This window comes from Pelodiscus sinensis, chromosome 14 (assembly GCF_049634645.1).
Source record: "Pelodiscus sinensis isolate JC-2024 chromosome 14, ASM4963464v1, whole genome shotgun sequence".
Classification (NCBI taxonomy): Eukaryota; Metazoa; Chordata; order Testudines; family Trionychidae; genus Pelodiscus; species Pelodiscus sinensis.
The window spans coordinates 36,921,861-36,937,618 of NC_134724.1; the positions used below are offsets into that span (position 1 = coordinate 36,921,861).

The following is a 15,758-nucleotide window of genomic DNA, read 5'->3' on the forward strand; positions in this document are numbered from 1 at the left end:
GACCATCTGGACTTGGCAATACTATAAATGACATGGAAGTGTCCATTTTACTCAGGAAAGTCAGTTTCTAGGTTACTTGCAATAGTTTAACACCCCCAGAGCCAAGACATGTGCAATATAAACTCCCAGGGCCTTGTTTCCACGAGTGAAATCATCGGTTCCACACTTGAACTGCAAGAGGGCAGTGGAAAGTCAACTAGATTTTTCTGCAGGTGTTTCAACTGTTGCATTCAAGAGTTAACAGACTGTACACTAACATTTTAAACACCAATGTCTCTGAAGTGAGATGACCCAAGATGTGAGAACATGTTACTATTAGAGCTGAGTGGGTCAAATATTTTATATATAAAGGAATCCGTCTGTGCTCCTGTCACCTAATTTGTAAGTCAGGGCAGGGAACCTTTGTGTGTTGGGTCCACTGACCCACAAAAAAAATCTGTCGGGGGTTGCACTCAAGTGAGAAGCAAAACAAAAACAACCCCTCACTGACATGGCCTGCAACTGAGGAGAAAAACTCCCCCCACATGCCAAAGACTAGGGGGCCCCAGGCTAGTAGATTGTACCCTCCAGCCCCACAGTGATGCAGTGGGAACTGGAGTGCCAGTGTGGGGGGGCCCAAGCCTCAGGGGCCAGATCCAGGCAAGCGGGGGGCCACAACCAACCCCTGGGCCCAAGGCTCCCCACCCCTGTTCTAAGTTGCCCCCCACCCCCACTCTGACACTACACCCCTCCCAGCCCATGGGCCCCAGGGAGAGCCATGGACTCTGCTACAGCATCACAGAGGAGGCTCTGCAATAGCCCCACAGCAGCCTGTAGTGCAGATACAGAGGCAGCAGCCCCTGTCCAGGGGGAGGAGGGAACTGAGCAGGCCTGCCTGCCGGGCTCCTAATACACTTGAAATGCAGCACTGCAGCGGGGGTAGGGCCTGGCTCCTGCGCAAGCCGGGACTGAGGGGGCTGCTGGCCTGCCTACTGAAAAATTCACTGGTGGCGGCAGGGATGCATGCAGTCTACAGCATTAACCTAGAGGCTCTTGCTTATCGGTTACTTGACTACAGGGTCACAGCCCGAATCTCTACTTACTGTGCCGGAGATTGATCTGCTGCTGTTCGATGTAGCAGTCTAGTAAGGATGTGCCAATCGAACGCTGAGGCTGCTCCTGCACTCGCATTCACAAGGAGTAAGAGAAGCTGTCAGGAGCATTTGCTCCCATCCACCTCCCGCTGCAGAGACAGTGCCAAGCTCGGCAGCAGAGACGGACCCCCGAGGGGGCGTGAGCGGTGCTCAGCCTGCGCAGACGTTTCAGCACAGGAGAGGCCATGCACAAGCAGCAGCCGGGTGGCTCCGTTCGCCAAGCAGAGGCACACAGAAGATGGCTCATGCAAAAGGTGCAACATTGTTGCCACAGGCACAGAGACCAGTGCCCATGTCTCCACTATGCCTGCTGCTCCCTGGAACAGCACTGCAATGGCCCAGCAGTTTAGGAGCTGCACTTGTGGGGGGGAGGGAGCAGAGAGGGAAGCCCTGTGTCCGGGGCAGCGGATGTTGAACACGGTGCAGACTTGTCAGAGCCAGTTGTGGGAACAAACTTGCAGAGAAAAAGCCCCGTGTCCTGCCTCGCCCACTCCAAGAAGAGCTCCGCTGCGGCTTTCACCACCTGGCTAAGTGCAAGCAGCCTGTCTAGGAGTCGCCAGAACAGTGACAGGCTTGGAAAGCATCTGCAAAACACTTGGCATCCCTTCTGGGACATCTAGCGTCACCAAGTCTGCTCCATGTGGCAGAGCCAGAGGCAGGGACGGGGACTCACTGGCCATCTAGCACACAGCACTGGGAAGGGATGCAAACAACAAGTGGCTTAGTCAACTACTAAACTACTCTATCAGACGCAGCAAGGTGAGGGAAGCAGAAACTGGTGCTGGGAGAGCCGGCTTAAAAGCTGGTTCCCCTAGTACTCTGTGGTGCGGAGGGACGGTGCAAGTCAGGACAGTTTAGTCTCTGCTCACACCACCCCCGGGACTGCTGCGACTCTGCACTGTAATGTAACAGCCTGTTGGGCTCTTACTACATTTAAAATGCAGAGCGGGAGCGCCCCCCACGCCATAGACTAATCAACTAGCCAATGGAAATTCCATCCACTACTCGATTAGTTAAGTAGCCGATACTTCACACCCCCAGCACTGGGCCACCTACAGCTCTGCCTCCTCACTCCCTACAGAAGACAAAGGTTAAGAATGTTCCGCATGGATAATACTGCATTAATACCATTCACACACATTAGCTGAAAGGAGCAGCTATTATTCCCCACACCTGGGGCAAGCTCACACCCATCAATCCTATGGGAAAGCGCCAGATTTAAGGCAAGCACTGGTTTTACTTACTATGCAGAGTTCTCTGGTAACACCCTCCCCCCCCCCCCCCACACACACCCGTCCATGTAGCCAGACGTCTTACACAGGTTGAATTTTGCACAATGCTGAGTATGCGGTTAGCACCGAGGGCAAAGGTGCCCTGGATTTGTAGATACTGCATTTGCCTGAACTGTTTGAGCTTCCAGTTTGCTTTCTTCCTTTCCAATAGGACTGGCCCTACCATCTGAATGGCTGTTGGCCCTGAACCCTAATGCCAGTTAGTGTTTTGCAATGAGAAAGCTCACGGGACCATCTAGCAGGGCGTTTAGGTGCCAGGGGGCCATCTGCATGCTCGTATGGAAAGCAGAGCCCAGAGTTCCAGCACAGAACATGTCCAAACCCCTGGGTTCTACCCCTGGCTCTAGCACCAATTCAGACCATGATGAGTCACTTTAGTGGTGCGCCTCAGCTCCCCATTTTACACAACTGCAGTCACATTCTTGCCTCAGGTCTAGAGAGGGTTGAATTGATCAGCACTGGGAAGCAAGATGCTGAGACGCAGGCCTTGGCCAAGGTCAAGGAAGGAGCTGAGCCAAGCAGGCTGTGGGGAGATGTGCCAGGATGTTGGTGGGGATGATCAGGCATCAGCACAAGTTGAAGACTAGGGAAGACTTACAAGGTTCTGCAGACAGTTGTAATCTCCATGCCTAGCGTACACACAAGTGGGTAACCGGACAGCATGCACAACTGCATGCTGATTTGCAGAGAGCAGGAGAAATATGCAGCATTAGCATCAGTTCCAGCAGCCAAGACTTAAAAGCAAACCTGTCAGGTCAAATGTAGTGCATTTGCTGTGTTGCAAAGCCCAGGAACACACATTGCTCTATTTTAAGTATCAATTAGACTTTCCCTTGCCAGTGTCTGATGCAGGGTGCAAACCAGAGACTGATGATATATGCAAGAACAGAGAAGCAGAGACACTTCCACTATCCAGTTATAGCTGCAGCCTAGAGGAGTGCCGAGTTATGAGGACAGATTAAACATTCCCTATAATGCAGGGCAAGTCTGAAAACTGGGCCATGCACCTTTAAGCTAGACAGCAACTGCCAAAAAAAAGCAACTTGCATGCATCTAAAACAGGCCCCAACGTTTATACAGGCTTGTACCACGTTGCCAGAAGGGCTGGAGTGCACCTGATCTGAGCCTGGCTCCAGGGCTAATTTCCACCGACATCAAAGCCAAACAAACTCCACTGCAAGGAGAGTGCTCAGGGTTACCATCCCAGCCTGCTTCCTCCCACTTACCCTTCTGCCTCCCGCACACGTGTGTCTCCCAGGACTCTGATTCTGCTCCTACGTGATAAATGGCCAAGCACCTCCAATGTCTTCCGACTGTCTGCCACACCATTTAGGGCGTTCTCCACTCCCCCTCCAGTCTGCTCTGTGCTATTCGATACCACATGGGGTAGAGCATTTCAGCAGGAGGGAGCCTGTGCAGGCCTGTGGCTCTCTGCTGCTGTGCCTGGGAGCAGCCTCTCCAACTGGCAGCAGCACCCGTGAGTCAGCTGTTTTTAGTCGCTTCCCACCCAGCCACACTATGAATACAATGGAGTCTGGGGACTGTTTCACACCACCACAGACAGACTGAGCCGCGTTTTAAGGAGCTTAGTTCTGGGGTCCCAAGTTCACTTGCACGGGCCGAGTCAGATCCATGCCACCAAACCTGTCACTGTTAGCTGGGACCTGCCCCACAGACAGGGAGCCCCAAGAGCAGTTGCTGCCAGCACCTTTGCTCCATTCTGACAGTACTCCTGTCAAGCAACCCCAGAATACTCTGCCCTCTGCAGAGTCAGCAGAGAAGGGGCTATAGTATTTGTCCTTGTTCAGTGCAGAGACCCCCTCGCGCCCAGGATGTCTGGGACTGACGGAGCAGGCACATGCTAACTGCCAGTCTTGCAGAGCCTGCCCTCTGCGCCCAGCATGCAGTGACCCCCTTTGACAGTGTTGTCAAGCCAGCACGGCTACTGGGCCATCTGCCCCAGGCAATCAGGTGCCCTGTCAGAGGAGCCACTACTGGGATCTCTGCTGCCTGGCCCGACCAGCTCTAGCAGCTCTTCTGCTGGCAGTGCACACGCGCCTTTCCCTACCGACTGGCTTTCACCCCCCCCCCCCCCCCCCGCCCCTGGCACTGCTGGGACTGTCGCTCTGCAGCCTCACACCACATGGCCTCGTTATGCCAGCCCAACAGGCCAATGTGGCCAGGTGCAATGCAGCAGCAGGCCAAGGTGCTGTAGTCTGCTGCAGTGAGCAGTCTGAACCCAGGCACAATCCTATGCGAGTCAGGGAGAAAAGAAGAGGAAGAGCTCTCTCTGCAGATACAGCAGTGACCGGGGCTCCTGGTAACAGCAGATCTCTTCTGGGGTCTGCACCAGACCAGGCCAAGATCTCAATGAAGGTCTGAAAGGCCAGTGCAGCCAAGCAAGAGAGGGCTTCCTCCACAGCCTACGGTGTTCGCGCAGCATGTTGGCTGTACGTTCGGGTTTTACCTCTGCTTGCTTCGGTTCCCGGGTTACTGCCCCAAGACTGGACGGTTTTCCACCAGAATCTGTATTACGATTATTTAAGTTGAATATTTTTTTTTACTTTGTTTCAGATCATTTTGATTTTTAAAATGAGGCCAAAACATTTTAAGGGCTTGAAATCGAAACATTTCCTCTTGGGGGTGAAAAATGTTTCCTGTGACCAGGAAGGATTCTCCCCCCCCCCCATCGCTGATATTATATTTTGTTAATTTGGTTTGGAGCTGACCTAAAATTATTTTTAACATTTTAGATTCCAGACTTACAGGTGAATACGGGTTTTTCAGATCACCAGTAATAGAGGATGTTTCTGGGGCACTGCTGAGAGGGTCAAATTGGGGCAGACTGCTTAGAGATGGGGCCGCTTCCAGCCTGGGACTGGGGGTCCTCCGCTGGAAGGCACCAAACCAGGCACAAACAGCACGTCTGTCTGTTACACTGGCCAGCGAGAAAGCAACAAGCAAGTTCCATGCCAGGCCTAGTGCCAGCAATGCAGAGCAGACTGATGCATAAGCCATTAGCAGGCCAGGGTGGCTTGGAGCTACTTGAGCAATCTTAGAACATTGCAGGGCACTGCTGGATTACAGGCTGGCTCAGCCTCCTTTGATCTGAGGTGCTAGAGTCAGCTGTACCAGTAGCAGAACTTGGCTCTGTCACTCAACAGGTGCAAGGGAGTTTGACTTGTATGCAACGGCAAGGGCAAGTGACTGGGCTCCATCAGGCCAAGGGAAGGGCAAATGTCCATGCCCACCTTTGCTCTGAGCAGGGGGAGGCAGGGAGTTCTGTGGATGAGCTATTATCTCCTCCAAAGGAAGCGGCACCAGTACAGACCGGGGAGGATTTGCACCCACAAGGACTCTCACCAGGATGGCTTTACCACAGTTTAACTGGATTTCCCAGACCCCGTTAAGACAAAGCAGCTCTTGAAGGAGGGCTCACAAACCGCTACCTATTGCGCAGGATCAGACTAACCCAACGGGCCCCTCCACTGGAGCCTAGCCAGCAGATCGGATTTTTATCCCTGTTCCGCTCACAAGCGCCTGTGCATTGTGTTATTACCTCCATGGAAGTCAGTCAGACAGGCTGCCAGAATGGCAGGTTGTAGGCACAAACAGCACTGAACTCAGTTTCCATTAGATGGCACGATTTAGCCTGTGACCTTATGCTACAGACACGAGTTGGCTCGGTTAAGAATCCAAGATGGCTGTCACGAGGCCAGTTAGTAGCTACCAGGCACTAGCCTAAACTTGCTGCTTGGCAGTATGTGGTTCCAATACATTAGCTGGTTCTCCAACCTGAGCGTGAGCAGCCTGTTTATTGGACAAACAATTCACTGACTGGACGTGGCTTAGGATGCATTAGCTAGTTGATGAATGTACAGTGCTGCAGAACACTGCTGGCACAGGTATTGCGGCCAGTGCTTGGGGATGCCTTTTCATAGCAGTGCAGCGGCTACAGACCCTTCCAGTGCTAGTACAGCTCTGGTCCCTGGGCATGGGCTAAAAAGGGTGTGTCTGTTGGGGAAGCAGTTAAAGCCGCCTGCCAGCGAGCAGAGGCTGGGTCTGCCAAGGCCTGTGCTAGGGACATTAAAATGCATCTGTGTAAACATGCAACCACTGAAAGATTCAGCAGTTACACATTTTACACACGAGGGCAGGCAGCTCAATGGGGAGCTGGCTTTTAAGGGAGGCAGCAGCGCGGGTGGAGCAAGTGGCTAGGTGGGAGCTGGCTCCCCCTGTGTACCGGCTCCCACCTACCCCTGCCGGATACAGGCTAGGGATGTGAACATGTACCTGAGTACATGGTTAGCCACCTGGGCTCATCAGTTAACCCTCTTGGTTACATGTAGCCCCCTCAGACTGGTGTGTGCAGGGGGAACACCCCAAATTTATGGGAAAACATTACAGCAGTAATTTCAGCAATGTAAAGCATCTCAATTGAAATAAAGTTTTAATACTCCAGCCAGGGACGGAGAGTTTAGGTCAATAACAGGAATTAAGTAATTTCACATGGGTTAAGCAAGCTGTTTTATTTTTAGCTGTAGAAGTGGTCTGAATTCCATTCTGCACTAGCCAACCGTGGTTTTGCTTTGAAGCAGCATGGAGGAAGCCATCTCTTGCAGGATCTAAGGGCTCTGCAGTGGGGAGTGGGATTAAAAAGCGGTTCCTTGCAGGGCTTTACCTCACAGATCGCTCATGTGCTGCCGTCAGAGTACACGGGCACGCAAACTAAACCAGCGCTTTCAGGACAATGGAGGCAGCAGACGATGCCGTGTCCCTCTGCTAAGGAGAAGCAGGGGGCCCTGGATGCACTGAACACTATTTCCTGGTTTTAAACTGGGAAGGGAATTCTGCATTCCAGGAGATGCTCTGGCTGGAATCAGCCAAGGCCAGTTATTTCCTGTAGCAGCCCTTCCCTGGACACACGAGAACAGATTTCTGGGACTTGAGTCAATATTCTTAGCCTGACAGACAGTTTTAGTGGCAGCAGTGAGTTGAGTGTTCCTCTCCTGCCACAAGACAGTCGTTAAATCCTGTAGCCAACAGATGCAGCAATCTTGGTCTGCGGCAGCCGCTACCTCTCGTCTTGCCTGGGGAGCGCACGCTCCTTGGCAGAGGGGCAAAGTCTGTTACACCCTCTCCACGGCAGATGGCTGACCCCACAATGCAGTGGAGTCAGCATGAAGAGGCACTGCAAGCCCCATGGCCATGGGACAGAGCAGCTTCCCACCCCCCGGGGAAAGGGGTCAGACGTGAAGCAGTCTGCCTGCAAGAGAAAAACGCCTTCTGCATTTTTGCTGGTCTGCTGTGTCTGGCATAACTGGGCCCTGACCTGACTGGGGCCCTGTGCACATCCACAACAGCAAGACAATTTGTGCTCCAGTTCCACAGGGGCACAAGGTGACACCCTGCCTGCCAGCTCTTCCTTCTCCAGCTCAGGTGCAGCCTGTACCTGGCAGAGGCTGTCGGAAGCTTTAGGGGAGTTCTCAGCTCCAAGAGTCCCCATCCCAGCTCCTCAGTGCTCAAGCCCAGACACTGCAGGAAGCCTGATCTGCGACCGGTTAACTTTCTGCACTTCCCCCCTCCTGGCCAGCTCCCTGGGGAGTTCTACAGCTGAGTCACTGCTAGAACCTTCCCCACTGCTGCTGGCTGGCAGCACAACAGTTCTGCGTTCGGCCCCTCCCAGCCCTGCTCTAGAGACAGACAACCCGACGCTGAGCCCAGCACACCGCAGGCAGGGTTCCCTGATGCCGACCACCCCTGGCCCGTCTGCAGCACCAAGGAGTGACCTCGCACGGCCAGCTGGGAACTCATCCCTCTGGCACAACAGGGATGCAGACTGATTACCAACAGGCTGGTCGCATGCTGCGCAGACCGGGCATGGCCAGGCAAGGCCACCTCACCATGCCTGCGGGCCCCTCTGAGGTGGCGTGCAGCTCAAACTGGGACCCCGCCCCCCTCCCACGGGGAAAAAGTATTTTACCGGGTGCATCACAAAGGGGTCCAGGCCCAGTCTGAACACCCCCCCCCCCCAAAGCTCTGCCCAGGTGCTGAGAGGCAAGACACTGCAGCTGTGGGAGGTGCAGACAAGGAACCGAACAGCAGCATGCTGATACCAGCCTGTCTCCAGCCAGCCACGGCCACCTGGCAAGCGCCACTCCTGCCTCTCCCATTTCCCTCAGTGCAGGGTGCACAGCAGCTAGACAGCGATGGGCAACTGAGGCTAGCGAATGGGTCACAGGATTGTTACAACCAAGAGTCTCCCAGGACAGAGGAGTCTTGCTACGGCGCTGGAGTACCTAGAGCGTGCAGGTGTGCTGACAGCAGCTCTGACTGGATGCAGGGGGGCATGCTGCTCATGGTCAATGTTGGTGCAGTTAGCACACACCTGACTTTGCATGCCCTTGCTCCACATGCAGGGCACTTCAATGCCAATAAGAAAAAGCGACATGAGTGGAAGCCAGTGGAACCTGGTAACCCTGTGTGTGGACCGTGGCAAACAAAATGTCCTGCAGGCCCCCCAACCCGAATGGGCTGCCCACCGAGCTGGACTGCGAATGCAGCCTCCAGGACAACGCCATGACTGCAACGGTACTGCCAACCAACTGCTCTGGATACGTGAGCATGGATCCTGCAGACGAGATGCTCCTTCCCCAGGTGCAGATGACAAGTTTGCTGTGGGCCAGACTATGCGCCGTCAAACGCCCTTCCCCTATTTGCACTGCAGGGCTTGTAGCCCCCCATAGAGACTGGATGGCAGGGAGGAATGCAAAACGGAGGCTTTAATTCTGTGCACTCACCGGAGGGGGGTTCACTCCTGCAAGGTGCTCAGCCTGCATATTCAGGCCTGAGCCCCTGAGCCCATTAGTATCCCCAGTGCCGAGTACTCCACTGAGCTCCACACCCTGTGCATGAGGTATATGCTGCATTACAGCTGTGGTTAACAGTACCCGACGTGTGCCGGATGCGTCCTACAGACCCCAAACTAGGTAACTGCTCAGGAGAGGTTTGCAAGGAGGTCACTGGAGCGCCCCAGACTACTTTCCAGTTGAATTTTCTATAGATTCAGAGGCTATTTAGCGCTGCACAATCTTCATGTCTCAAGTCCCCACTGGAGCTGTGATCTATATTGCTTAAACGTCTGGTTTTTTATTTGCTGCTTCTTCAAAATGCCACTCACAGTTTTAGCCTGCCACTGCGCAATGTACCAAGGCTTTTTATCCCACCGAAGAGCAGAGTGCTGCCATACCGGCGGCAGTAGTTCATGAGAATGGCCTGGCAGGATGTGGACTGAGAAAGACCATCAGAGACTGCTCCAGCTGATCACGTGAGGCCCAGTGCAACAGCAGCAAGAAGTTGCCCCACAACACAGCTTTGCAGGGCATTGCCCCTTACACACACGATGGTGGTAACAATGGCAGGAAATACCCTCAGACCCCGACATTGCTGGCTTGCTTACCCATTGTTCCCGCACTCTGGGGCTGGGGCCATTTATACAGCATTCCCATTTGGCTAGGATGCAAACTGCTTCAAGCCAGGTGGGGTGGCAGCAACCCCGCATCCACGTCCAACTATGCTGTTCTCAGGTCCCTACCTCCGGTTCAGTACCATGGTGCCCGTCGGGCACGGCCCAAAATGCTTGGTACGCTAGTCGTTATCCAGGGCGCTAGCACTGCTGTCCACAGCTTAGTCTGAGACTGCCAATTTCCCCCATCACTAGCCTGGAGGATGGCTCCAGTGATGGGCAGGCAGCCATCAGTTTGGTGCTCCATGGAGCACGTACGGGCCCCTGGTGCCAGGGAAAGCCAGCTGGCTGTTTTGGGATTACAGGAGGGCAGGAATCAGCCTACCGGAGCTCCAAGGGCTCTCAGACCACTCAGGAGAAAGTTCTTCCCGGAGGCCTGAGCTTAAGCCTGATTAATACGGAAGGCGTCTTCCCCTACCAGGGTAGATTGCTTTGCAACAGTCCCTGGAACAGTTCCTCCCCAGCCCCAGGAGGAAGCCGCAGTGAGGCACCTGCACCTCCAAGAGGCCTGCTCTGTGTACCACGCAGATCAGTTTTGCAGTATCTGAAGTGACTTTCAGTGCTGCCCTGGCAGACTGACCCCCGGCTACAATCATGGGGCTGCGGGAAGGGAGGCACACCCCTACAAGCGCAAGTGCTTTGGTGTGACGCTAGCCAGCAGAACAGCCGCCACCACTTTCCCCCACCCCGGCTGCGGTCACTTCCTTTCCTCCACAAAGTGACCACCCTGATGGAGAGGGAGAAGATATTGCCACCCACATTGCTCTCAGCACCTGCTACGTGCCTAGGGTGCCTAAGTCACCCCTATCAATGCACAGATCCCTAGCCTTCTAACAAAGCAGCATGGCGCTGCTATAAAAAGGAGTTTCTGTAGCAACCAGGCTGAACTTGTGCAAACTCTGCTGAAGCAGGCGATATTTCCATGGACTCCTACTTCAGTCACTAACACCATCTGTGAGGCCGTTCTTTCCAGAGCTTTATCGGAAGGGCTTGGAAAATGAGTCCCCACCTTCCCCTCACACGCTACCTGACCACAGCACAAGGAGACCACTAACCCCAATCCAGAGACGTGAGGAGCACGGAAAGTGGGCTTCCTGAAGCGTATCAGTGCCCGGATCTAGAGCATTCCCTCCTGCTGCGAGCTCCAGCCCACTGAAAGCCAGGGTGAACAGCATTTGGAAAGGGGAAGGGCAGAACAAGAGCCGGTGGGTAGAGATTTAACCCTTGCAAAGCCGAGCGCTAGTCTGCAGGTCTTCAACGCAAGCTGCTGGGTTTGAACACCACAAGGAAAGGGACGCTTTGTTTTCGTTTGAGGCCAGAGAGAATGAGACTGTCCCTCCCAGCTTTTTACCAAGCTGGGAAGCTTCTGGCTGAGTTCAGAGCTCAGTCCACATCCCCACCCCAGTGAGTGCACACCCTAAGCTTGTGTGCTGCAGCAGCACCTGCCACCGGGCACAGGGGAGCCCCCAGAAGCCCCATTTTGCCCTAGTAGCAACTGGCTAGTCTATTTGTCTGGAACGGAGTTTAACTCCACTACCACACTGCAGTGGGGCTCGGGCTAGGTGTTTAGTTCAGTCTCTAAATATACCCTAACCTACGTGCTAGGAAGGTACCAGCAGACTAATCAATCCTCTTGCTCATCTGCACATTCATCTCTCCCCAGACACTGCAGGAGAAGCCTGAGTATTTGTAAGTTATGCTTCCCTTCGGCAGCCAAGACTGGAGTACTCACCAATCCCCCCTCATTCTGTCCCCCGACCTCTCCCTCCATTACACTCAGCATTTACAAGGCCAAGGGCAATCCCTCAGCCAGTACTTACACTTTTCTGGGCAACAGCAGCTTCACTTTTCACAAAAGCAAATCATCAACAACTGTTGCTGCGTGTCAGCAGAGAGCAACTCACCGGACTGCGTGCTGGTCTGCGCTGCAGTATCCGAGTCCTGGGTGCTCCACGGTCTGTCCCACCCAGTCAGGTTGAGAGACTGCAGGCCCAGGCATAGGTCGTTCGTGTCCGGCAGGCCACGGGGAGACTCTTGCGCAGAGGTGGGGAAAAGCATCCTGCTTGCCACTGTTCCTTCAGAGTCCTGGAAGTCTGCTCAGGTGGAACAAACACAAGCTGACGAGTTCAAGGATTTTCAGCCAGAGTTTGCCAAAGCCTGAAGCCAGCTCCTGCCCGATGGAGAAGCTACTGACAGACTGACAACTGCACCCCAAAGGGGCAGACTGCCATATGTCCAGGAACCAGCCCCCTCCCACCTCTGCCCTCCCTCCACCTTCTATCCCGTCTGCATTACTGACTGGGCCAGCATGTGATCAGGCTGCTGATGCTTACTGTGCTGACAGTGACGTCACTGGGCATGCAATATAACCGCATCATTTATTACAAAATCAAGGTAGAGGAGCACTTCCCCTGGAAGACAAGGCAGCATGCAGCAAGGAAAAGGCTCCGCCACGGTAAATCAAGGGAGGCAGGCAGCACAAAAGCCGTGAGCGCCAGCACAGCCAAAGAGGCTCGAGACAGCAATCCCCGGCAGCAGCGACAGCTCAGCCCCATGAGTTTCAGTGCTATCCAGCTTGCCTGTTGCCGCCCCTCCCCCTCCACCCACAAACCCCAACACACTTTAGTCCTGGACAGACTCCAGCAGCTGGCTCCAGCCCCGACCAGCCACCCAACGCAGCGCTTCACAATTCTGCTAGCATCATCTGTTTGCTGCAACTTGGCCACCGAGCCTCCCTGACTCGGCACTGTTTGCTATTCAACAATACGGATACCCTTCAAAGCCCTCGGCGAGAGGGACAGCGCATTCTATCACAGGCCAGCGGAGCCGGCACGTCACGTGGGGAAGGGATCCGGGCAAGGCAGCGCAAGGCTCCCACTCCCTCCCCACCCCCAGCTCACTCCTCCCATGCAGGGGGAGGGGGGGTCAAGCCACAGCGAGTGACGACGCTGGACTCCTGCCTCACTTTGGGGGCCTGGTCCAACGTGCTAGAGGAATGTGGGCAGTTCCGGGTGAGAAGGCCAGTCTGGCGCAGGACCTAGGGGCTGATTAAGCTCAGCTACCTAACCCCAAACTGAGTCCCTCGGGGCACTTGTGAACCAGCCCTATGCCCCACCCATCACAAGCCATTTGATGGGCACCCCACCCAGGCTTGTCAGCAGGGTGCTGCAGGGACTCCTGCCTGTCACCTGGAACTACGGCTGCGTCCCCCCAATCTGGCACTCAGTCTTGTGCCCCCCCTTTCAGCCCCACAGCACAAGCCAAGTGATTTACTGGCCTACATGCCTAGCAGCTCCAGGAGCAGGCACCACCCAAATACCCTAAGCTAGAACCAGGCTTGTGCTACAGTCGAACTGCAGTTTTCAAACTCTGCAACCCAGTGGAAGAAAACTGCCCACAATCCAACAGAGCTCTCTCCTGATCAGAGCGCAAGCTCCAGGGCCTGGCAGGGAATGAGGATCTGAGGTGGCTCCAGACTGGCCAGGGGACTGGGCATGGGGTTACCTCCACTGGCTCACAGGCAGGCTACCTGTCTGCCCTGGCACCTCGGAAGCAGCCAGCAGCAGGTCCAGCTCCCAGGCAGAGGCACAAGCGGCTCTGCACGCTGCTTTCACTGGCAGGCACTGCCCCTTCTGGAGGCGGGGTTTGGGGCAGCACTGGGAGTCAGATTTGCTGCTGGCCTCTTCTGGGGTGCAGCGTGGCCCATGGTGCCAGGGCAGGCAGGAGGTATGTTTAACATCCCCTCATCCCCTGATGATCCTACAGCATAGCAGCCCAACCCTGGTCGTGACCCATACTTTGAAAACCACTGCAATAGAAGAGGCTTCCCTGCCTACAATGGGAAGTATTAGGCAACCTCAAGGCCTTTCAGAGCTACATGTAACACCCCCCACCCCAAAAAAAAACAAGCCTACCCACGTGGCTTCTCACGCCAGGTGGCAGCCTCCCCAGACATCCCCTCAGGAGTCAGCTTGAGCGTTCAGCAGTTTCCAAGAGCAAGGCTGGGGAAATCCTGATTTCCTGTGTTAGTTCTAGAGATCGGAGATGCTCTAGTACCCCCATGCTTTGGAGAAGGGCCCTGGAACGTGGAAACGGCAGCCATGGGGTCAGGCATGTGCCTTTTACCTTCCCTCTGAAGCCACACAAGCGACAAGCCTCTGAAAACTGTTGGTCACACGTGATCAGCGGAAACCTCCCGGATTTTCTTTGTTAAACAAGATTCCATCCTCAATGCACAGTTCAGCCTCACAGCACATGTCCTGCTGGCCAAGGGGTGCAGCGTGGCTCTCAGTAATGGCTTTCTGGAGACGGGGCAGGGCTGGCCAGTGGAACCAAGAGCCCCTCTCTGCCTGCTCCATCAGGCGGACAGCACAAGGAATTAGTGGGGAAGGGGGAACCGAGAGCTGATGAAGAGCAAGGCCATTTTCCACAGGACCCTGTCTCATTCACTGCAAGGATTGCAGCTGCTGGGATAGGCAAGGGCTACTCACAAGTGAGCCTGTAGGATCACAGCCTCATTAGCAGAGGAAGTTGGGAGATGAGAGGCCGGTGACTGCGGATAAGGCAGTTAAATGCTCCTCTGACGAATCTGGTTCTATCCCTGCCTCTCCCACAGAATTCCTCAGTGAAGGGGGACAGCCACTTAAAACATCCTAGGTGGTCATTAACATTCCTCATTGCCTGCGTGCCCAATTTAAAACCTTCGATTGATGGACACATACCGATCACTCTTGGCTGCAAATCCATTCAAATGGGAGCTGTACGACGACTGACGTGCTACAGGTTCTGAAACAAATCTGGTCGTAAGGGTCTCAAATTGGGTATCCAAATTAGGGAATACTTCTGCCCTATCTTGGGCAATGGGGAACCACCACTCCCTCACCTGACGGGGATTGTGAAAACAAGTTCCTAGATGCTTGTGAAGCCTCAGATACCTGTAGCATACCACAGAAGAGCCCAGGAGGAAACCATTCTGCCTGCAGAGGCTGGTTTGAATAGCATGAAGGACGAGGCATAGGATTACATTCCTGGAGGAGAGAACACTGTACAGCTACTCGCTCACTGAGCACCATCCCTATTGTGTACCGACTGCACCGTCCCTTGTGGAAAAGACAGTGTGTGATCGTGCAGCGAGACTACCATGAAACAGATGCACAAGGGGACAGAACTGGAGATGCAGAGGCAGCCTGGGTGCTGGCCTTTGCAAACAGAGTGCTTTGCTTTTGCAGTCTTTGATCTTCCAATGTTAAGTTTTGCATGCAATTTTGGTGCAGCCTATTCCCCTTCCTGTACAGGAGTTGACGACGCCAAGGTACGCATTGTGTTCTACCTGCAGCCATACAAAGGGGTGCAACCATTTGGCTCTAGTCAGGAGCAGCCTGAGGCCGGCTGCAGCAGCTGGCGCCCCAGGCGAAGTGCGCCATCGGCACCCCCGCCTGCAGGGCCATCAATGCACTGACGTCATCATCGGGCACCCTAGGCAGCGGCCGAGTCCGCCTATAGCCACTGGCCGCCCTGGCTCTAGTAGCCTAGTTAGAGGCAAAACTGGTTTCAGAGGAGGCCCGACAGACTGTCTAGCACCACATTATGGGGAAGAATTTCAAGCAACATTCAGACAATTCAGTTCCCACAGCAACCACAACACAGCCCTCATGATTATGCAACATTTCTACATCTGCCATAGTCCATACCTGTGGCTACCATCTTCCTACTGATAACTCGTGCTTTAAAACTACCACAGTGACAAACTTGAAGATCAGGACAAGTTAAATAGAAGGAAAGAAAGTGCTGTGAATTCAAGCAATGGCT

General features: G+C 54.3%; 1 protein-coding gene across 7 annotated transcripts in view; it reads right to left on the minus strand.

Moving 5' to 3' along the window:
* CPEB1 (cytoplasmic polyadenylation element binding protein 1) overlaps positions 1-15,758 on the minus strand; it is a 53,906-nt gene that overhangs the window by 18,685 nt on the left and 19,463 nt on the right. For 4 of the 7 annotated variants that reach the window (XM_075897500.1, XM_075897498.1, XM_075897499.1 and 1 more), the window contains exon 3: positions 11,855-12,043. The exons of 1 other annotated variant lie outside the window; for it this stretch is intronic. In XM_075897500.1, coding sequence (XP_075753615.1) covers positions 11,855-12,043 — 189 coding nt within the window. Of the gene's footprint in view, positions 1-1,082; positions 1,159-3,651; positions 3,801-11,854; positions 12,044-15,758 lie in introns of those variants that run through there. 2 more of the 7 variants (XM_075897503.1, XM_075897504.1) reach the window with 2 other exon arrangements.